The sequence below is a fragment of the Taudactylus pleione genome, unplaced genomic scaffold (genome assembly GCF_031769625.1).
Source record: "Taudactylus pleione unplaced genomic scaffold, aTauple2 ptg002818l, whole genome shotgun sequence".
NCBI classification, from domain to species: Eukaryota; Metazoa; Chordata; class Amphibia; order Anura; family Myobatrachidae; genus Taudactylus; species Taudactylus pleione.
In genome coordinates, this window is record NW_028287192.1 from 46,470 (window position 1) to 69,931 (window position 23,462).

A 23,462-nucleotide genomic window follows, 5' to 3' on the forward strand; every position below is an offset into this window, starting at 1 on the left:
GCAATTAAATAGGAAAAACCTTGCGGCTGCTGGAAAAATAATTCCTTTAATTAAATGTAAGGTGCATAAATTAACAAAAAAATTGATTTTGGTGTAATTTGAATTCATTATTGGTTTTAAATACCAATAGTGACATGCAAATATTGGACTAATTAAGCTAATTGGAAACTTCCAAATACATAATTAGTCATTAGGGAGGGGGTATCCAAGGAGTTCAGAAACAAGTCCTGACAATTTTTCCTTAAAATAACAATTATAGTAAATATAAGGTAGTCAAAGAAAATGAGAGCTGCATGAAAAAATAAAAACCTTGCACCCAAATAGATACCAAAAATATTGTACCTGTGGGAAAAACCCAGCGGAGCAAGATTTTTGGGAAATTCGCTCCCAATTGAATATACCCCTATGAGACAAAAAAAATATATTCTCGGGAAAACTGAAATTGTCGGCCTCAATGAAACTGGGTGTGGTCTAGAAGGGGTTAAGTGCGCAGAAAGTGAAACATGGATGTTATTGTGTAGCACGGAGTGCTGCCTTTACGATCTGATTTTCTATGTACGGTTTTTATAGTGTATTATTAATTATTTTTCCATTTTATGACATAGAAATTGCTGGACATGAACTCTGCTATTCAGGCGCTGATGGAATCGCATGCGGCTCTACAGATGGAGGTAAGGCCTTAATTAATGTGTACCTGTTGTTTGCACAGCGGAAGTAGACATTTTAGGCCTGGCTTAGAGTTCCTGCACATTTGCACTTTGATAACCCAAATCTTATCTCTGGGTGACCCTGTGCAGCTTATGGAGTCACTAGGAACGATGCACCTCAGCTCTGGGTGGCCCTGTTCAGCCTATCGAGGCACTAGGAATGGTACACCTCAGCTCTGGGTGGCCCTGTGCTGCCTATCGAGGCACTATGGGCCGGAATCAGAGCCGGATGCTCTTTGAGAGTGCTCGTCCTGAATCAGGGCTTCCCTGTTTTTTTTAAAGATGGCCTCCTGGCCACTCGCTAAGCTGTGGGTGACCACCCACAGCTTTAGCGAGTGGCCAGGTGATGGTCGCGACCATCGGGACTTGCGACGACACCTTTGTGGTAGGGTCTCGTTCCCGCAAGCCCCAGTGAGCTTTCGGCTCTAATAGAGCCGGACGCTCACCCACTGACATCAATCGTGGTGTCAGTGGGGCCACCCCCTCTGCCCGCCTCCAAAACGTAACATATCCATTAAAAATACATATACAGTATTGTCAGTTTGTCCTAACGATAGAGAATCGTTGTTGCATAAATATCCTGGAAGCCTTTGACTTCAGTTACACACAGTAATCGTACAACACTGCATCTGTTCTTTACAATGGGGCTCATATCTAGCACTGGGATGTAGTTGGATTACCGACTGCTGGGATGCCGGCCGTCTGAATCCCGACAGTGGTAGCCCGACCTGGGACTAAAGTTAGGCGTGAAATCCCGACACTTATCTTTAGCCCCACGCCGACATTTCGACAGCCGGCATCCCGAATGAAGGTAATTGGGTCTTCTCAGGTCTCAGCCGTGTGGGGGAAGGGGGAAGGTTAGGTTTAGGCATCACCAGGGGGTTTTAGGGTTAGACACCCCCTGTGGAGGGTTAAGGTTAGGCTAGGGGGGGGGGTTAGGGTTAGCCCCCTCCACCAGGAGGGTTAGGTTTAGGGATGCGAAGGGGGAGTTAGGGGCCACCAGGGGGAGGTTAGGGTTAGGCACTGGGGGGAAGGTTAGGCACCACTGAGGGAGGGTTAGGGTTGGGGGGGGAGAGGGGTAGGGTTAGCATACTTGTCGGGACCTTCAGATATCGGGAAGCGCTGTCGGGATTTGAACCAGTGGCTATTGAGCCGTCTGTTTTTCATACCAATTCCCTAGCACCAACATGTACAGTATAAATATGTGATGTAATGAGGACTGGCTTATCTATGTAATTCTGTATGTAATAACATGATGTCATATAATGATACTAAACACTACATTTTTATGACCACTTTGGATGTGCTAACCTGTCATCCTTAGGGTCAGTTATGTGGTGAGGACAGGGATGTGCTGACCTGTCATCCTTAGGGTCAGTTATGTGGTGGGGACAGGGATGTGCTGACTTGTCATCCTTAGGGTCAGCTATGTGGTGACCTGTCATCCTTAGGGTCAGTTATGTGATAAGGACGGGGATGTGCCGACCTGTCATCCTTAGGGTCAGTTATGTGGTGAGGACAGGGATGTGCTGACCTGTCATCCTTAGGGTCAGTTATGTGGTGAGGACAGGGATGTGCTGACCTGTCATCCTTAGGGTCAGTTATGTGGTGGGGACAGGAATGTGCTGACCTGTCATCCTTAGGGTCAGTTATGTGGTGGGGACAGGGATGTGCTGACCTGTCATCCTTAGTGTCAGTTATGTGGTGAGGACAGGGATGTGCTGACCTGTCACCCTTAGGGTCAGTTATGTGGTGAGGACAGGGATGTGCCGACCTGTCACCCTTAGGGTCAGTTATGTGGTGGGGACAGGGATGTGCTGACCTGTCATCCTTAGGGTCAGTTATGTGGTGAGGACAGGGATGTGCTGACCTGTCATCCTTAGGGTCAGTTATGTGGTGAGGACAGGGATGTGCAGACCTGTCATCCTTAGGGTCAGTTATGTGGTGAGGACAGGGATGTGCTGACCTGTCATCCTTAGGGTCAGTTATGTGGTAGGGACAGGGATGTGCTGACCTGTCATCCTTAGGGTCAGTTATGTGGTGAGGACAGGGATGTGCTGACCTGTCATCCTTAGGGTCAGTTATGTGGTGGGGACAGGGATGTGCTGACCAGTCATCCTTAGGGTCAGTTATGTGGTGGGGACAGGGATGTGCTGTCATTCTTAGGGTCAGTTATGTGGTGAGGACAGGGATGTGCTGACCTGTCATCCTTAGGGTCAGTAATGTGGTGGTGACAGGGATGTGCTGTCACCCTTAGGGTCAGTTATGTGGTGGGGACGGGAATGTGCTGACCTGTCACACTTGGGGTCAGTTATGTGGTGGGGCGGGGATGTGCTGAGCTGTCACACTTGGGGTCAGTTATGTGGTGGGGGGGGATGTGCTGAGCTGTCACCCTTGGGGTCAGTTATGTGGTGGGGACAGGGATGTGCTGACCTGTCATCCTTAGGGTCAGTTATGTGGTGAGGACGGGATGTGCTGACCTGTCACCCTTAGGGTCAGTTATGTGGTGAGGACAGGGATGTGCTGACCTGTCACCCTTAGGATCAGTTATGTGGTGAGGACAGGGATGTGCTGACCTGTCACCCTTAGGGTCAGTTATGTGGTGGGGACAGGGATGTGCTGACCTGTCATCCTTAGGGTCAGTTATGTGGTGAGGACGGGATGTGCTGACCTGTCACCCTTAGGGTCAGTTATGTGGTGAGGACAGGGATGTGCTGACCTGTCACCCTTAGGATCAGTTATGTGGTGAGGACAGGGATGTGCTGACCTGTCATCCTTAGGGTCAGTTATGTGGTGAGGACAGAAATGTGCTGACCTGTCACCCTTAGGGTCAGTTATGTGGTGAGGACAGGGATGTGCTGAGCTGTCATTCTTAGGGTCAGTTATGTGGTGAGGATGGGGATGTGCTGAACTGTCACCCTTAGGGTCAGTTATGTGGTGAGGACAGGGATGTGCTGACCTGTCATCCTTAGGGTCAGTTATGTGGTGAGGACAGGGATGTGCTGACCTGTCACCCTTAGGGTCAGTTTTGTGGTGAGGACAGGGATGTGCTGACCTGTCACCCTTAGGGTCAGTTAGGTGGTGAGGACAGGGATGTGCTGACCTGTCATCCTTAGGATAAGTTATGTGGTGAGGACAGGGATGTGCTGACCTGTCATCCTTAGGGTCAGTTATGTGGTGAGGGACAGGGATGTGCTGACCTGTCATCCTTAGGGTCAGTTATGTGGTGAGGGACAGGGATGTGCTGACCTGTCACCCTTAGGGTTAGTTATGTGGTGGGGACAGGGATGTGCTGACCTGTCATCCTTAGGGTCAGTTATGTGGTGAGGGACAGGGATGTGCTGACCTGTCATCCTTAGGGTCAGTTATGTGGTGAGGACAGGGATGTGCTGAGCTGTCACCCTTAGGGTCAGTTATGTGATGGGGACAGGGATGTGCTGACCTGTCACCCTTAGGGTCAGTTATGTGGTGAGGACAGGGATGTGCTAACCTGTCATCCTTAGGGTCAGTTATGTGGTGGGGACAGGGATGTGCTGACCTGTCATCCTTAGGTTCAGTTATGTGGTGAGGACAGGGATGTGCTGACCTGTCACCCTTAGGGTCAGTTATGTGATGGGGACAGGGATGTGCTGACCTGTCATCCTTAGGGTCAGTTATGTGGTGAGGACAGGGATGTGCTGAGCTGTCATCCTTAGGGTCAGTTATGTGGTGAGGACAGGGATGTGCTGACCTGTCACCCTTAGGGTCAGTTATGTGGTGAGGACAGGGATGTGCTGAGCTGTCATCCTTAGGGTCATTTATGTGGTGAGGACAGGGATGTGCTGAGCTGTCACCCTTAGGGTCAGTTATGTGATGAGGACAGGGATGTGCTGACCTGTCATCCTTAGGGTCAGTTATGTGGTGAGGATAGGGATGTGCTGACCTGTCATCCTTAGGGTCAGTTATGTGGTGAGGACAGGGATGTGCTGACCTGTCATCCTTAGGGTCAGTTATGTGGTGGGGACAGGGATGTGCTGACCTGTCATCCTTAGGGTCAGTTATGTGGTGAGGACAGGGATGTGCTGACCTGTCATCCTTAGGGTCAGTTATGTGGTGAGGACAGGGATGTGCTGAGCTGTCACCCTTAGGGTCAGTTATGTGGTGAGGACAGGGATGTGCTGAGCTGTCACCCTTAGGGTCAGTTATGTGATGGGGACAGGGATGTGCTGAGCTGTCACCCTTAGGGTCAGTTATGTGGTGAGGACAGGGATGTGCTGACCTGTCACCCTTAGGGTCAGTTACGTGGTGAGGACAGGGATATGCTGACCTGTCATCCTTAGGGTCAGTTATGTGGTGAGGACAGGGATGTGCTGAGCTGTCACCCTTAGGGTCAGTTATGTGGTGGGGACAGGGATGTGCTGACCTGTCATCCTTAGGGTCAGTTATGTGGTGAGGACAGGGATGTGCTGACCTGTCATCCTTAGGGTCAGTTATGTGGTGGGGACAGGGATGTGCTGACCTGTCATCCTTGGGGTCAGTTATGTAGTGAGGACGGGGATGTGCTGACCTGTCATCCTTAGGGTCAGTTATGTGGTGTGGACGGGGATATGCTGACCTGTCATCCTTAGGGTCAGTTATGTGGTGGGGACGGGGATGTGCTGACCTGTCACCCTTAGGGTCAGTTATGTGGTGAGGACAGGGATGTGCTGACCTGTCATCCTTAGGGTCAGTTATGTGGTGAGGACAGGGATGTGCTGACCTGTCACCCTTAGGGACAGTTATGTGGTGAGGACAGGGATATGCTGACCTGTCACCCTTAGGGTCAGTTACGTGGTGAGGACAGGGATGTGCTGACCTGTCATCCTTAGGGTCAGTTATGTGGTGAGGACAGGGATGTGCTGAGCTGTCACCCTTAGGGTCAGTTATGTGGTGGGGACAGGGATGTGCTGACCTGTCATCCTTAGGGTCAGTTATGTGGTGAGGACAGGGATGTGCTGACCTGTCATCCTTAGGGTCAGTTATGTGGTGGGGACAGGGATGTGCTGACCTGTCATCCTTGGGGTCAGTTATGTAGTGAGGACAGGGATGTGCTGACCTGTCATCCTTAGGGTCAGTTATGTGGTGAGGACAGGGATGTGCTGACCTGTCATCCTTAGGGTCAGTTATGTGGTGAGGACAGGGATGTGCTGACCTGTCACCCTTAGGGTCAGTTATGTGGTGAGGACAGGGATGTGCTGACCTGTCACCCTTAGGGTCAGTTATGTGGTGAGGACAGGGATGTGCTGACCTGTCACCCTTAGGGTCAGTTATGTGGTGGGGACAGGTTTGCGCTTCTGTTTTTCCTCATATTATTTATATTACATTGACCATAAATAATTAGATTTTTTGCTGGACCACCAACCTGAAGCACCCCTGCAAGTGACCCGAGGCACCACAGGGTACCACGGCACACAGTTTGGGAACGACTGGTCTAGTTGATGTCTATGCACCACGACACCTTATCACACATTGCTGTAGAACAGGTTTTTTACATGTTCCATAAAATGTTTATTAAATATGAATTCTTCTTTTTCTTTCTTTCCCCATCATCTGTCCTCTCTCTGAACTATATTTCCCATGACCACAACTTTCCTCTAATTCTGTATATTTGTCTGTGACTGGTGCGCTCTTACCTGGCTATCCATGTTGTCGCTGCACGCTCATTATTAATCATGTTACTAACATGCAGAGCTATCAAAATACTGAAGTAACAATACTAGATTTTAGCGCAGAGATCTTTAAAACCCTTCACTACCTGGCGGATTTAATGCACAGTATGAAAAACCCACCCGGGACACGGGACAACCCAGCTCGCATTTGTCGCGACCTGATAGACTGTGAGCGGAAAGTGACAGACGGTATGTATACAAGCGACGTTTCTCCACAAACAGAATAAAGATCATTTATGCTATTATATGTCTATACCAGTAACTTATACATGAAGCCGGGGAGACCTACACTAGTAACATCTTTTACTTAGGGGATAATACAACGGAACTGCCCTCAGCGTCTCACCTGACCCTCACCTGCACATAGACAGTATCAGTCCGTCCCTCCCCCCACAATACATAGTCACGGTATATCATAAACTCTTTCTGTACAGGAGAAACATAATAACATTGTTGCAGTATTTGTTGTCTGTGCTGCAGCAATTCTCACAGGACATTGTGTATTGTGTCTTCCAGGAAAATATTGGATTGACCCAAATCTTGGATGCCCATCGGATGCCATAGAAGTCTTTTGTAATTTTACAGCTGGGGGGCAGACGTGCCTATCACCCATCACTGTGACAAAGGTACATTGTGTAACCCAGCAGTGAGAGGCAGCCTGATACACTTCTAACCTTCATAAGAGATGACTATTACCCGTCATTTCCATATAATAAAACAATACAATTAATTGGAATCGGTATGAATTACCACCGGGCACAAGTCCGGCAATTCAAATCCCGACAGCGGCTTCCCGACATGGGTGAAAATCCTGATTGTCCCTAAGTAAGTATTTACTAACCTAACCTCCCCCCCCCTAACCCTAACCCTCCTTAAGGGTGCCTAACCCTAACCTTCCCTAGTACCTAACCCTAATCCCCCCTCTAAGTGCCTAAACCTAACCCCCCCTTCCCCGCCGCCTAAACCTAATTCCCCCGGGGGGGGTGCCTAACCCTAAGTCCCTCCCGGGGGTGCCTAACCCTCCCTTCCCCCTAGCGTAACCCCTAACCCCCTCAGGAGCCCTAAACCTAAAACGCGGCTGTCCGCAGCGGTGCCCGGCATCCCTTCGATCAGGATGCCGGGTGACGGTCTCCCGCCGTCGGTAAAATGACAGGCGTCTAGATATAGACGCCTGTCATTTAACCCTCGCCGGGATAAAGCAGTCGGGAAGCCGGCCGTTGGGATTACGTCCGCCGGCTTTCCGACTGCATACCAGTTAATCAAATAAAGGTACACATGTGAGTAATAATATTTCTTCTTCGGGGTCCATAGGGCTCCACAGGGGGGACAATGGGGTGTAGGTGGGACTTGGAGGACCTGACACCAACAGCAAAGCTTTTCAATTCCAGGATGCTCCGGTCCTTGCCCCTATACGCCGCCCACAGCCTGAAGGCATCTTCGTTTCTTTGGTGTCCGGCAGGAGCTAGGTCACCGTTATAACAGTGGGGCCGCTATTAAGCTTATTTTTATGATTCAACTTTTTTTTGTTCCTTTGGACGTCTGCACTGCTGCTCCATCACCCTTCCACGGCACCTGACACCAGCCCTCGGCTAGGTACTCCCGGCGGGGCTTTGAGGGGGACCCAGCAAGCAAGGCTCCCCGGACCCCAGACTGCAGCTGGGACTCAAGGGGACAGGTAAGGCGGACCCCCGTTGGCGGGGACCCGCATCTATGCGCAGTCTTGCCTCCGGTCTCAGGAGACAGACCGGAGGCGCTCATGTGGACACTGGTTCATCCGGGACTCCACCAGACCACCAGGGCAATACAAGCACTGGCGCAGGGCACAATTTAAGGCCAGGGGACCCAGTGGTTAATGTCAGCACAGGGGAGAAGGCGCTCTCCCTACGGCCCCTTCCCCAGGTCAGGGTGTCATTCCACTGTGGTCTTGTCGCCCCTGAGCTGCTCCTCCCTCACCCTCCGCCCCCTCCGAGACCCACGGCAGCCAGTTTCTGCATTCAGGTCACCGGGAGATTGCTGGGTCTAGTCACCCTCTATACCTCTCCCAAAGGCCAGGTTATACAGCTCTATATCCTACCAGCCACTGCGGTCTGTGTAGTTTATTTTAGTGCCCACTGCAGTTATATTGTATACTCTGCATTGTGTGTGACTTGTGCTAGCGCTGTTTACTTTTTTCTATAACTGTCAGCTTATACTTTTCCCTTTATTTCACTATAACCCTAGCATACTAAGGTATATAGAGTTCATCGTACCTCACATCTGCCTATATTTGTGAGGGCTATCACATACTATACATTGCTGTTGCACACTACACTGTGCCATATTTCACATACATCTGGGTTGCTCACTGCACTGTGCCAGATTGTGTGTTACATTTTTTCTTGCAGCTATGTCTGGCAGGGGCTTGAGAGTTGGGCAAAGGCCCTAGAAGATACATTTCCCTATGATGCTTCGAGGGAACAGCTGTCCTACATATCTCACATTAGAGATGCAGCCTCCTATTTAGGTGAAGCAGCTCTTGATTCTGCTTTCCTAGATGCCAAGGCATCTGCCACTTCTGTAGTAGCCGCCGTATTGTTTGGCTCCGCTCATGGAAGGCAGATTCGCACTCTAAAAAGGCTCTGGAGTCTCTGCCTTATTCTGGGGATATCCTGTTGGCACAGAATTGGACAAAATTGTGACTACCTTGGTAGCTTCAAAGACGTCGTTCTTGCCCTCTGCATATAATGCGAAGCCTCGGATGTCATCCTTTCGGTTCTTTCATCCTCAAGGAAAAGCTAAAGGTCAATCCTTTCCAAGGCATCAGGCATCCACTAAGGCCTCCAAGTCTAGGACCAAACAGACCTGGGCTAATAAACGCCCACCTACCAAACCTGAGTACAAGCCTTCATCCTGACGGGGCGAGCCTCTCCCTGGGGGCTCTCACGATGGGAGGCCGACTTCTTCAATTCGCCCAGTTCTGGCATCAAACCACATCAGACACCTGGGTAAGAGAAGTGGTCTCTCACGGATATGCTCTCTCATTCCTGAGTTGACCCCCCCAGCATTTCTTTTGCACTTGACCTCCATTGGATCCAAGCAGGCCCTGCTGCTCCAAAAGGCCATTCAGTCCTTACTGCTCTCAGGAGTAATAATTCTGGTCCCCTCCTCACAGCGAGGGAAGGGCTATTATTCTTCCCAACGGGTCTCATTGGCCTATCCTCAACCTCAAGTCTCTGAACAAGTTTATCAGGGTGCCCAGGTTTTGTATGGAAACCCTACGCCCTATTGTCCTGGCTATGGAGCCTGGGGACTTTATGGTATCTCTGGACATACAGGATGCTTACCTATATGTACCTATAGCGCCTTTTCATCAACAATATCTCCGGTTTGCTATACTACATCAACATTACCAATTTCAAGCTCTGCCTTTTGGCCTTTCTACTGCTCCTTGGGTCTTTACCAAGATCATGGCAGTTATGGCGGCCTACCTTCATTGTCAAGAGATATGACTGCTCCCATACTTAGATTATATCTTGCTGTTGGCCAGCTCCCCAGAAATTCTTCACCGCCACCTACAGGTAACCATTGCCTTTCTATAAACGCACAGTAGGCTGATCAACTGGAAAAAGTCTTCCTTGACACCTTCTCTAAGAATGGTACATCTGGGAGCACTCCTAAACTCTCAGGTTCAGAGAATCTTCCTAACAGCAGAAAAAATCTCGGTATTACAGCACCGAGTGCGCAGACTACTACACAGTCGCCGAGTGTCAATTCACTCTGCAATGCAGACCCTGGGATCCATGGTGTCCACCGTCGACATGGTGGAGTTCACTCAGTTTCACTCCAGGCTCCTACAACACCTGATCCTCTCCAGGTGGAATGAGCTGCCCTATCTGCTCAGATTCCAGATGATGGGCCTCTCTCCGGAGGTTCGTCTGTCCCTAGCCTGGTGGCGACAGACCTCCCACTTGAACAAGGGGGCACCCCTTTTGGATCCCAAACTGGGTACTCCTAACCATGGAAGCAAGCCTCCCATGGGTGGGGTGCAGTGGCTGGCCAGCACTCCTTACAAGGATGCTGGACTCCAGCCAAGGCGATCTTGCCAATCAATGTCCTGGAACTCCGAGACATCTATAGAGCTCTTACTCTGGCTCAGGATATTCTTCAGGGCAGGCCAGTACAAGTACAGTCCGACGACACCAAGGCAGTGGCCTACCTCAATTACTAAGGAGGCACTCAAAGTCAGACAGCAATGGCAGAAGTGTCCTGCATTCTCAAATGGGCCGAACGCCATCTCCCAGTCATCATCCCAAGAATTCTCAATTGGGAAGCTGACTTTCTCAGCCGTCATAACGTGCATGCAGGGGAGTGGTCTCTACAACCAGAAGTCTTCAAGCTCGTGGTGGACAAATGGGGTCTACCAGATGTAGAACTCCATGGAATCACAACACTACAAACTTCAAGTGTATGGAGCCAGGACAAGGGACCCCAACGCTGCCTTCATGGATGCATTATCTGTGAGGCGGACCTTCTATTTGGCGTACCTCTTCCCTCCAGTCTCATTTCTTCCTCGGGTTCTTCAGAAGTTTAGACAGGAAGGGGGCACAGTCCTGTTGGTGGCTCCAGCTTAGTCCAGATGCCATTGGTACTCCCATCTTCAAAGTCTCTCCATAGATTCTCCCTTTCAACTTCCTCTACGAGCATACCTGTTGTCTCAGGGTCCCTGTCTACATCTGGACCTGTCCCACCTGTCTTTGGCTCTTGAGGCTAATTCCTAAGGTTTAAGGGATTTTCTAGCTCTGGTACAGACCATGATCAGAGCACGTAAATCAGCCTCTGATTTATCACCGGGTATGGCATACATATTTCCAGTGGTGTGCCCCTAGAAACTATGACCCTCAAGTTTTTAAGGTTTCTAGAATACTTGCCTTTCTTCAGGCTGGACTGGATCTTGGACTCCACCTAGCATCTCTGAAAGTGCAGGGTACTGCTCTCTCCATCTGTTTCCAGTGCATAATTGCTCTTCTACCGGATGCTCACACCTTCCTACAAGGTGCTCTACGTATACAATTCCCCTTTGTCTTTCCTGTGGCTCCGTGGGATTTGTCAGTGGTTCTCCACGCACTTCAGGAACTTCCATTCGAACCCCTGGAATCGGTAGATGTCAAGTGGCTCACTGCAAAGACTCTGTTTCTTCTGGATTTAGGGGCGCTGTCATGTTGCTCCCCCTTTTTGATCTTTAATAAGGACAGGGCTGTACTTAGAATGCGCCCTTGCTTCCTTTCCAAGGTGATTTCTCGTTTCCACCTTAATGAGGAAATTAATTTTCTGGCCTTTTAATCACCAGACCTCTCGGCAGGTGAGGCTTCTTAGGATACAGTCCGTGCTCTGAAGATCTAAGTGGACCGTTCTAGTTCCAACAGGAAATCAGACTCCCTCTTCATCCTATATGGATTCCATAAGAAGGGATGGCCAGGTAACAAACAGACTTTGGCCAGATGGATTTGCATGACTATCTCACAGGCTTACAAGCAGACTGGCCTTCCTGTGCCGGCTACAGTGTCTGCTCATTCTACTAGCTCTGTGGGTCCCTTGTGGGCAGCCCGTCGTGGTGCCTATTCTGAACAACTATGCAAAGCGGCCACGTGGTCTTCTGTCCACACTTTTCTTAGGTTTTATGCCATTGATACATTTGCCTCTCAGGGTGCTTCCTTTGGGCGGCGGCTTCTCGTCTCAGCTCAGGAACTTCCCCGCCCTTGAATAACTACTTTGGGTCATACCCATTGTCTCCCTGTGGATTCCTATGGACCCTGAAGAAGAAAAGGAGAGTTATGGTAAAACTTACCATTGTTAACTCTCTTTCTTCAAAGTCCATAGGGTCCACAGGGCACCCACCCTGTCACAACTGGCTTCTATGGGTTTCTTCTTCTGGTCACTTGTTTCCTTCTCTGTATGAGAGTGTAATTCCTCAGTGTACCAGTCTTCCTTCTCTCCTATCCTGCTCCTGCCTTGGGTTTGTTAACAAGGAGCATCCTGGGTTTGAAAAGCTTTGCTGTTGGTGTCCGGTTCTCCAAGTCCCGCCTACACCCCATTGTCTCCCCCGTGGACTCTATGGTCTTTGAAGAAAGAGAGTTAGCAAGGGTAATGGTGCATACACACGGTCAGATTTTTTTTTCAGATCTGAATGATAATGAATTAAAACATCGTTAATATCTGAAGGAAAATCTGACATATCTGACATGCCTGAATGATGGACGATGAACGATGCGCGTTCCCGACGGTCAGATAACGATATCTGACATTTGATGTTTTTGCAGTCAGACTTGGACGATTCCATTAATTTTAATGCAGCCAAAAATCGTTCAATCATTCAAATCTTTGGTAAAATCGTTCAATTGTTCATCTGACAGATCTGACCGTGTGTATGCACCATTAGTTTTACCATAACTCTCCTTCTCTGCAGGCTTTTAAATAAGTGCTGGAAGCTATAACAAACAGATCTGTGACTAAGGCAGGAAGGAACCGGGATGACTGCTTGGGGGGCCGCCTGTTGCCCATCACTAGTTTAGATTGTAAGATGTGTGGACCATTATGTCTTTCTTATAGAGTACGACCATATTTGCTGCCTCTCCCTCTCTGTGGAAAACAGCTAGTATAAAAGTATAAAAAGAACATTATTATAATAATAATAATAAAATGTTGTAACTTTTCCTGCAGTAACCCTAAATGTAATATGCAAATTATGAATTAATACAAAAAAATGTTCTTTATTAAAATGCAATAAAAATAACATTGTTACACAGTAATTTGGAAATATAGATGTGTCTGGGCACCTGTGGTCCCATTGAATATAAATAAGACGGTCTCTGGAGAAATCCAGCTGACATGCTCCTGCATAGCGTCAAAGAGAAGTGCCGGGTTCTGCTTTATGTAATGTGACTCATTTATATTCCTCGGCTGAGGCCCTGACAGAATCTTACTGATGTCAGACTAAAGGTGAATCTTACATTAATGGGGCCACATTTATCATCTGTACGTTATAGCAGCGATCTCCATACACTATTACATGTGTCTGCTGGCAGTACTCCTATCCCACTTGTTACTGAGAGTACTAACGCTCTGTTCTTCCTATGGGTACCAGCTGGAGTTCGGTGTGGGCAAAGTGCAGATGAACTTCCTCCATTTGCTGAGTTCAGAAGCCGTTCACACCATCACCATCCACTGCCTGAACTCGCCGGTCTTAGGAGCGCAGATCGGCCGAGAGGTGACGCCAACCTTCACCGGATGGAATGGCCACAAGTTTGAAGGAAAAAAATTACTTGAAAGAAATGTTCTTCTAGATGACTGCAAGGTGAGTTATATAGCGCTGCGCCTCTTATCACGCCAATGCACGGGGAGATAAAATATTGCGGTAAGCTGCACATAATGTAATTAGTGGTGAGTATCGATAATATAGTGATGTTACGCTGGACACATACGTGCAGACTTGGTTGTTCTGTATGGCTAGTTGTGACCAAATTGTCCGTCCAGATTCCACTGTTTAAAGGCCCCTTTATATCTGCGATGTATTGGGCCAAACCCCCGATCCCCTGTCGCCAGAGTATGGCATGGCATAAGTACCAAACATTCCAATAACACCATAGGCAAATTAGTGACCATCCCACTATATTGTGCAGCATATTGTATAGTAACTGTATGTAAAATATTTATGAAGCATGACGTGATTTTTCTATTGGCTGGTTTTTGTTTTTTTATAAAGAATGACTATTGCGAACTTGAACTAATAATAGCTCAAAAGTTTATTAACTTTGCAAAACAAATAGGCAGGTATCCTGTCCAGCTGTCACCTAAGCATGGCAGGGGCAGCCGATCGATTCAATAAGAACAACAGTCTCAGAAATACGTATATATATTGTGGTGAGAGGGGTGGTCTCTCACCTGAATTACCCACATTCTGGTGGAATCCGCTCCCTCCAGGAGGCTGTAGAGAACCTGTGTGTTCTGCGTTAGTAGTGGAGGTTTGGAATTCCAGGTTTTCACATTTACACAGACCCAGCTGGAATAATCACTGTAGCACAGGAAGGGTTAAATACTCCCACACACCTGATGCTACTGATGCTGGATAAGCTAGCCAGGTGATAGGCTGGGGGGGGGGGGGGGGTGGTTAGCTTTAGGGTGCCAGGACCTGGAAGGTCCACAGACATTAGTACAAGGAGTGCTGGGACATTTACTTTTATGTTTATTTGCTTGTTTTCTGTTATGTGCCTGTTTGTATCCAGGCCTGTGCTCACGTATGCTAAGGTGCATGACCCGTTCTGCGCATGATGACCCGTTCTGCGCATGTACAGGATGGGTCTGCGATCCCGTACTGAGGGCCTGATTCAGAGCTGAATGCTCTGACCAGAGCGCTCGCTCTGAATCAGGGACCTCCTACCTTTTTTGGAGCATCCTCATGGACGCTCGCATAGCTTTGCGTTACCACCCACAGCTATAGCGAGCATCCATGATGATGGTCGCGATGGTCTTGACCATCGCGACCATCGGGATTGTGACGGAGACCCTGCGGCAAGCCCTGGAGTGATTTTGGCTCTATCAGAGCTAAAATCACTCCCACTGACATCACTAGTGATGTCAGTGGGGCCGGATTCAGATGGTAGGTGTTCCCATGGGGACGCCTCCGTCTGGCAGGCACACCCCCGGCACGCCCACCAAAGGGGGCGTGCTGTCAATTAACATCGACAGCACTCCCCCTTTGGTGCGAGACCCGGAGCGACAGCTTGGCTGTCGCAGTCCGGGTCTCACGCATGCGCACGACGGAGCTCCCTCCGTCGTGCGCATGCGCAGTGGGGCAACATCGACCCGTTTGCGAGCGTCCTTTGCTCGCGAACGGGTCTGAATGACCCCCTGAGACTGGCAGCAGATTGTGGGTGGGGAGGAGGTGGCGATGCTCTCCGTGTCGGTACGTGTCACTGCCATTGGGGGGGGGGGGAAGCCAGGATATCCGTCGACTGACGGAGATTTCCTGGCTTCTTCCTCTCCTCTGCGGCAGATTGCTGCGTGACCCCATGGGTCACCCTAGCCAGCTGATGTTCCGCAGAGTATCCGATGCTGCGTTGGACAATGCAGCAGGAGGCGGGATGCAGCAGGAGGTGTGATGAGGTAGGAGGTGTGATGCCCCCTGCTGTATTACCATATCTGCACAGACGGAATTGCGGAGCTGAATCTGGCCCTGTCTCTCTTTCTCTCCTTGGGCCTCATTCAGCAAGGATCGCTATTCTGGTTATACGCACGCAGCGCAGTTACTAATATCAGCGGTGACATGTAAATGTTTGCATTCACATTACGATCGCAGCCTGACATAAGGACGCCCACTTCCCCTTACATCCGTATACTAGGGCAACATAGCGAAACAATCGGTAACATCGAGTAACATTGGACCCATACGCACAGTTAACAAAGCCCTGACCTCACTCAGGAATTGCTCACTTCTGCGCTCGCTATGAGGCCTCAGGAGGCGTCAGGTATCACAGTGGATAATTTATACACGCCTATGTAATGGCGTTGAAACACACAGGCACGTCTGCGTTCGCCCGACCACCCCCCACATACGTCGCTTCCTGTCAATCACTCTGCTCTGGGTCTGTGTAGCCTCTGTAAACGCAGTTTCCGTCGCAATTGCTAGTTTGCGCCCTGCGATGCATGCGCAGAATGCAACAATCAACCGATTGCGCGCGTTGTTGCAACTGCGTTCCTTGCTGAATCAGGCCCTGTGTCTCTTTCTCTCCTTATTCCCCCCCATACCTGTCCTGGGAGCCAGGTTATGTAGCACTATAGCCTACCAGCCTCTGATTTCAGTGCCCATTGCAGTTATAGTTATTTTCTGCATTGTATGTGACTTATGGTAGCGCTGCTGTCTCACTCTACTGTCAGCTTATGACTTTCCCTTTCCTTTCACAGGAAGGGGGTTCCCTGTACTTCACATCTACTTGTATTTGTGAAGTCTGTCACATACTGTGGTTACACGCTGCTCAGTACCATATTGTGTGCTGTACTGTTCTGTAGCTATGTCTAGCGAAGGTAAGGGTAACAAGCAGCTGCTGCACCTATACTGCTCTCTTGCAGGTTCTGTTCAGCAGGCTTAACCCAGGAGGATTTAATTCAGGATGTGCTATGTGCAACTTGTTATAATACACCAGGCCAACCAGCCCCTCCAACCCCTGCTGAGGAACCCCCCTGGGCTTCCTTCTCACAGGTGTTAGATACAATTGCGGACCACGTCCCTGCAGTAATTCCTCCTATAGGGTTACCACAACAGGTACCTGTACCTCCTGTGCCTCCTCCATGGGTAGACCTGCTTTCTGCTTCAGTGCAGAGTCTAGCGGCCACTTCTACAGCTTTTCAACAATTGTTGCAATGTGAGAGACCCCTACCCAGTAATACTACTAAGCGTCCTGTGCTATCCCCACAGTCTACTCAGCTCTCAGATTCTGAGGTGTCATCTGGGGAGGCAGAAGAAGCAGATCTCTCTCCCTGAGTCCCCCTCAGGGGAGGAGGATCCTCACTTTAAAGTGAATGTACCTGCACTAGTGAGGGCTGTTAAATCCTCAGATATAAAATGCTGAGCCCATTCCTCAAACAAAACAGCCACTTTTTTTTTAAGAGACAGAGGGCCTGACTCAGACCCGGACGCTATTTGTGGACGGTCGTTCCAAAAAAGGGGCCAGCTATTTAAATTGAGCGCTCGCTCTTTGCGGTTTGTTGGCGCCTCTATGTCTGAGCGAGCGAGCGAACGAAAAATGCGCTCGCTATTTTGTAAAGACGCCCCTTTGCCGTTCGCAACACACGTCATCTCCAGTATTTATTAGATTAATCGGGAACATTGAAAGGCATCAGAACTGCTCGCAGTGCTTGTGGTAGGATTTTCCTACCGCAATCACTGCGAGCAGTTCAGGCTAAAAGACAACCAAGTGACGTGGTCGAGGACGCTCCTTTACTAATTATACGCCCGTTTTACCGTTAAGCACGCCTGCGTTCGGATCTCCACTCCCCCGTTTTCAAGCACCTTCCCCTGTTACCACCCACAAACGGTACATTCTGTCAATCAAATTAGCAGCCCCTCGCTGTTTTGCGAGCGCACGATTTCCGACCGCAATGACTGATTTGCGCATGCGCATTACGACCCATACGCATGCGCAGTTGTGCGAACGTCGCTCAGAGCGAACGAGCGGCCACTTACAAGCGGCTCTGAATCAGGCCCGGAATTTCCTCACGCTGATCAGCTTTCTGAGCTCATGAGCAAAGCATGGAATGCGCCAAGTAAAACGTTTCAGCCCCCAAAACGCCTGGCTTCTTTTTACCCTATTCCAGCAGCTGATTGTGCTAAATGGGAAGTTCCCCCAGCGGTAGATTCCCATGTGACGCGTCTAGTTAAAAGCTCTGCTTTACCTTTCTCTACAGCCTCCTCCCTAAGGACCCGATGGATAGAAGGATTGAAACGTACCTCAAATCTGTGTATTCTCTTACAGGAGCTCTTACTCGTCCAGCCATGGCTACTGCCTGTGTGACCAAAGCCATGGAGAGCTGGGCAGATGCTCTAGAGGACACATTTCCCTCTGATGCCTCCCGGGAACAGTTGTCCTATATCTCCCACATCAGGGATGCAGCTTCTTATTTGGGAGAAGTGGCTTTGGATACTGGTTTATTGGCTTCCAAGGCATCTACTACTTTGGTGGTAACCCACCGCATCATTTGGCTTCGTTCACAGAAGGCCGACATGAACTCTAAGAAGGCCTTGGAATCACTGCCTTACACTGGGGAGATCCTGTTTGGCCCAGAGTTGGACAACATTGTGAGTACGTTAGTGGCCTCTAAGATGGATTTTCTACCCTCAGCATCTACATCAAGGCCTTGGATGTCATCCTTTAGGTCCTTTTGTCCCCAGGGAAAAGCTTTCCTCGGCAGTCGACATCCACAAAGGCCTCCAAGCTCAGGACCAAGCAAGCCTGGGCCACCACATGTCTAGCTACTAATCCGAGGACAAACCTTTTGCCTGGGGGACCCCAGCTGGAGGCCGACTTCTTCAGTTTGCCCAATTCTGGCGTCAGACCACCACAGATGCCTGGGTACAAGAAGTGGTCTCTCATTCCTGATATGTTCCCCCCCCCCCCCAGCAGTTTATACACAGGCCCTCCATCAGACCCGGGCAAAGCCATGCTACTCCAGAAGGCCATTCAGTCCTTGCTGCACGCGGGGATAATAATTCCAGTCCCATCATTACAGCATGTGTACGGTTATTATTCCATCCTTTTCTTGGTTCAGAAACCCAATGGGTCTCATCGGCCTATCCTCAACCTCAAGTCTCTGAACAAGTACCTCCAGTTTGCTGTCCTATAGTGACATTTCCAATTTCAGGCATTGCCCTTTGGGCTTTCTATAGCTCCGCGGGTCTTTACCAAAATCGTTGCAGTTATGGCAGCCCACCTGCGTCATCAGGGAATCGGGCTACTCCCATACTTGGATGACCTCTTGCTCGTTGTACGCTCTCCATAGTTCCTTCACTGCCATCTTCAGGTAACCATTTCCTTTCTACAGTGGCACGGCTGGTTGATCAACTGGAAACAGTTTTCCCTGACCCATTTACAAAGGATGGTATAATCAGGGAGCTCTTCTGGATTCTCAGGCTCAGAGAATTTTCCTGACCGCAGATCTCCGCACTCCAGCAACAAGTGCGCAGGTTACACCATAGTCTCCAAGTGTCAATTAACTCAGCAATCAACGTGGTGGAGTTCGCTCAGTTCCACTCCACGCCCCTACAACACCTAATCTGGTGGAATGGGCAGCCCCATCTGATCAGATCCAAGACGATGGTCTTCTCTACAGCAGTTCGCCTGTCCTTCTCCTGGTGGTTACAGACGTCCCACTTAAACAAAGGTTGCCCCTTTTGGATCCCAGAATGGGTACTCCTCACCACGGATGCAAGGCCCCGTGGGTGGGGCACAGTGACCGGTCAGCGCTCCTTCCAAGGACGCTGGACACCAGTCAAAGTGATCTAACCAATCAACGTTCTAGAACTCCAAGCCATCTACCAAGCCCTTACTCTGCCTCAGGATATTCTTCAGGGCAGATCAGTACAAGTATAGTCCGACAACGCCACAGCAGTGGCCTACCTCAATTACCAGGGAGGCACTCAAAGTTGGTCAGCAATGGCAGAAGTGTCACACATTCTCACATGGGCTGAACGCCATCACCCAGCCATCTCCCCTGGAATTCTCAATTGGGAAGCGGATTTCCTCAGCCATCACCACATGCACGCCGGGGAGTGGTCTCTACACCCAGAAGTTTTTCAGCTCCTGGTGTATTAATGGAGTCTATTCGACGTGAACCTCATGGCCTCATGACACAACCACAAGCTTCCAGTGTACAGGTCCAGGACAAGGGACCCCGAAGCAGCCTTTGTGGACCTTGTCAGTGAAGTGGACCTTCCATTTGGCGTACCTCTTCTCTATAGTTTCCCTTCTACCTCGGGTCCTTCGGAAGTTCAAGCAAGAAGGGGGCATGGTCCTGTTGGTAGCTCCGGCTTGGCCCAGACTCCATTGGTACTCCGATCTTCAAAGTCTCTCCATAGACGCTCCTCTCCAACTTCTTCAATGACCAGACCTGTTGTCTCAGGGTTCCTGTCTACATCCGGACCTGGCCCGTCTGTCTTTGACGTGGCTCTTGAGACATCCCTGCTAAGGTCCAAAGGGTTTTCTCGCTCTGTGGTCCAGATCATTGTCAGAGCGTGTAAACCGACCTCTGCCCGGATCTATCACCGGGTGTGGCATACATACTTCCAGTGGTGTGCTGCCAGAAGCTTTGACCCTCAGGTTTTTCAGGTTTCTAGAATCCTTGCCTTTCTTCAAGCTTGGATTGGATCTTGGACTCCGTCTGGCCTCTCTGAAAGTGCATGTCTCTGGTCTGTCCATCTGGTTCCAGCACAAAATTGCTTCACTACCGGATGTTCACACCTTCCTTCAGGGTGTCCTCCGTATTCAACCCCCCTTTGTCCCTCCAGTGACTCCGTGGGATTTGTCAGTGGTTCTCCAAGCACTTCAGGACCCTCTGTTTGAACCCCTGGAATCAGTAGACCTCAAATGGCTCACTGCAAGGACTCTTTTAATTAGGTTATCACATCTCCCTGTAAGGTGTCAGATTTAGGAGCACTTTCCTGTCACTCCCCATTTCTGATCTTTCATCAGGACAGGGCTGTTTTTCAGACTTGCCCTAACTTCCTTCCCAAGGTGGTTTCTCATTTCCACCTTAATTAAGAAATTGTAGTTCCAGCCTTCCTATCACCAGACCTCTCGGCAGGTGAGTCCTCATTGGATGTGGTCCCAGCTCTGAGGATCTACGTGGACTATATGAGTTCCATCAGGGATACGGATTCCCTCTTTGTTCTATATGAATTTCACAAGAAGGGTTGGCCAGCTAATAAACAGACTGTGGCCAGGTGGCTTCTCATGACTATCTCACAGGTTTACTCGCAGGCTGGTCTTCCTGTGCCGGCTACTGTCTCAGCTCATTCTACTCGCTCTGTTGGTCCCGCCGTGGTGCGTGTACCGAATATTGTGCAGCACGGCGACGTGGTCTACTGTCCACATCTTTCTTAGGTTCTATGCCTTTGATACATTTGCCTCACAGGATGCTTAATTTGGGCGCTGCATTCTCCTCAGGAGCATCCCCACCCTTCAACAACTGGTTTGGGACAACCCAATTGTCTCCCTGTGGAGCCCTATAGACCCTGAAGAAAAGAAGAGTTATGGTAGACTTAACTTTGTTAACTCTCTTTCTTTGAAGTCCATAGGGCACCCACCCTGACGCACCTAGCTTCTATGGGTTTCTTCTTTTGGTCACACTTTCACACCGGTTGTGTGAAAGTGTGATTCCTCAGTGTACCAGTCTTCCTCCTATCCTGCTCCTGCCTTGGGCTTGTTGATAAAACTGATTATCTCAGGCTGTGGGCGGGGTATCGGTGGGTAGGACCAGAGCATCCTGGGATAGCAACATTTTAACTGTTTGGTGTCCGCTGCTCCTATCCACCACCTACACCCCATTATCTCCTTCTAAGAAAGAGAGTTAACAAAGGTACGTCTACCATAACTCTCCTTTTCTTTCGCAACTCCCTCTCTATTTCACCCCCGGTCTCTCTTCTCCCAATTCTCTCTCCTTTTCCTCCATTGTTCTCTTCCTTCATCTCTTTCTCTTCCTAATTGCCACCTGCTAATCCCTCTCTATTTCTCTTCCTCCCTATCTCTCCCACTCTCCCTTCCCCCACTTCCTCTCTCTCCACCAGCTAATCCATATATCTCTTCCTCCCTATCTCTTTCTCCATCTCTCTACCTACCTCTTTCTTTATCTCTCTCCATTTCTTAATCCCTTCTCTCTCACTCACTCTCTCACTCTCTCTCTCTCTCTCTCTCTCTCTCTCTCTCTCTCCCTCCCTCCCCATCTTTCTCTCCCTTTCTTCCTCCTTCATTTTTACTCTCTCTCTAGTCCCGAATGTCTACCCCTCTTCCTCTCTCTCAGGTACAGAAAGTATCATTTATGAAAGTTGGTAAATAAGCTTATTCCGTCCAGTACAGGATTGGCTGAGCCCTATATAATCGTAGTGATGTCATAGAGTAAACTATCTCTCTGTTGCAGATACAGGACGGCAGCTGGCACAAGACACAGTTCATGTTTTCCACACAAGAAACAAACCAACTTCCAGTCGTTGACATCTCCAAGTTCTCTCCTCCCCAGAAAGGACAGCACTATTTGGAGAACGGCCCAGTGTGTTTCCTCTGAGACAGTTTGGATGACTGGGGGCAGCTGCTAAGTCTCTTTTTTTATAGAGAGCTGTATAATAAAGGAAGGTAGCAGTGTGTCAACTGCGTAAGTAATACGAACCAATGTTCTGGCGACATTGTAGAGATGCCGGAAGAGACTTCCTCCTAAGAAGGACGCTTGGCATTTATAAAGAAAAAAGGACTTTGATATTGATAGAGTATTTAATTTTTTTTAATAATCTTTTTTTATGTTTAAATCATTAAAACAGGAAAAATATCTGTTCATGAACAATTAAAAAGCACTGTACAAGTCACCTTCATGGAAGCAGCCAGCTTGTCGAGGAGAAGTACTGGTTACTACTCTGCCAAGTGCAAAAATGTGTCAGAAAGTGAATTTTCCTAATCAGTAACTCGCACATGTCCTGCGAGCACAAAGGGAGGAAGCCTGAAGGTGGAGTCTGGTCCTCTGCGGACATATACCTCTCGTTAGATGGTGCCCTACCTCTTCTACGTTGCCTGGTGCTCCTCCTGAACCAAGGTGCTAACTAACGGCCCTCGCTGAATTCTCCCCCTGTATGTACTGGCTGCATCATTTTTTATTTGTCATTGTTCATTCATAGATTTCATTATCCATTTATTTATGTGAACGGATTGAGCCACTTTCGGGATAGCCATACGTAGCACAGTGTATATGGTGCACAGAGAGCGCTTAGGTTTTCTGACTGTAACAGATGTTGCAGCACAATCTCTGACCTGTTTGGGACGTATTTTATTTGACCCCGGCATCCAGTGGCGTCCATGGTGTTATAGTGTGTATATATTTTGTAACATTTAATGAAAATTTTAATACAGCGGATATTTTAAAGTGCTGATGTTAAGTTATAATAATTGTAATCGTTTCAGAAGTTTAGCAGGCGTGTTTTGCGATATTAATAGGTGCTATTTTTATTTAATTCAAATTGTAAAATTGTTAAAAGAATAAAATGTTTTAGTAAAAAAAAAAAAAAAAAAAATTGTTGCAGAAAATGAGCATTACGGTCAGTCGCTAACAGCCGGCTTCTATTGTATTTGTTTCTTTTTCTATATTTTTAATCTTTCATCATAAAAAATTTAAAAGTTTGTCAGTTCTGGCGTTTTCTTTTACAACTGTAACAAAAAGACCTGGGGCAGCGTTACCTAATAAAGCAGTGCCATGCGCTATGGTACAGCGCTGTACACGACCAGGACTTGTATCTCTGGAATTGGGTTTTGTGCTGGAGTATTTACAGATGTACTCAGTTGGT

The 23,462-nt window shown here is 48.9% G+C and overlaps 1 protein-coding gene across 2 annotated transcripts in view; it reads left to right on the top strand.

The window, feature by feature from the left end:
• Positions 1–23,254, top strand: part of LOC148431119 (collagen alpha-1(XXIV) chain-like) — a 69,073-nt gene extending 45,819 nt beyond the window's left edge. For both annotated transcript variants that reach the window (XM_088466322.1, XM_088466323.1), the window contains 5 exons: positions 606–671; positions 6,415–6,583; positions 6,911–7,020; positions 13,515–13,724; positions 22,055–23,254. In XM_088466322.1, coding sequence (XP_088322448.1) covers positions 606–671; positions 6,415–6,583; positions 6,911–7,020; positions 13,515–13,724; positions 22,055–22,198 — 699 coding nt within the window. In that variant the 3' untranslated portion in view covers positions 22,199–23,254. The remainder of the gene's footprint in view (positions 1–605; positions 672–6,414; positions 6,584–6,910; positions 7,021–13,514; positions 13,725–22,054) is intronic.
• Positions 23,255–23,462: the final 208 nt, after the last annotated feature.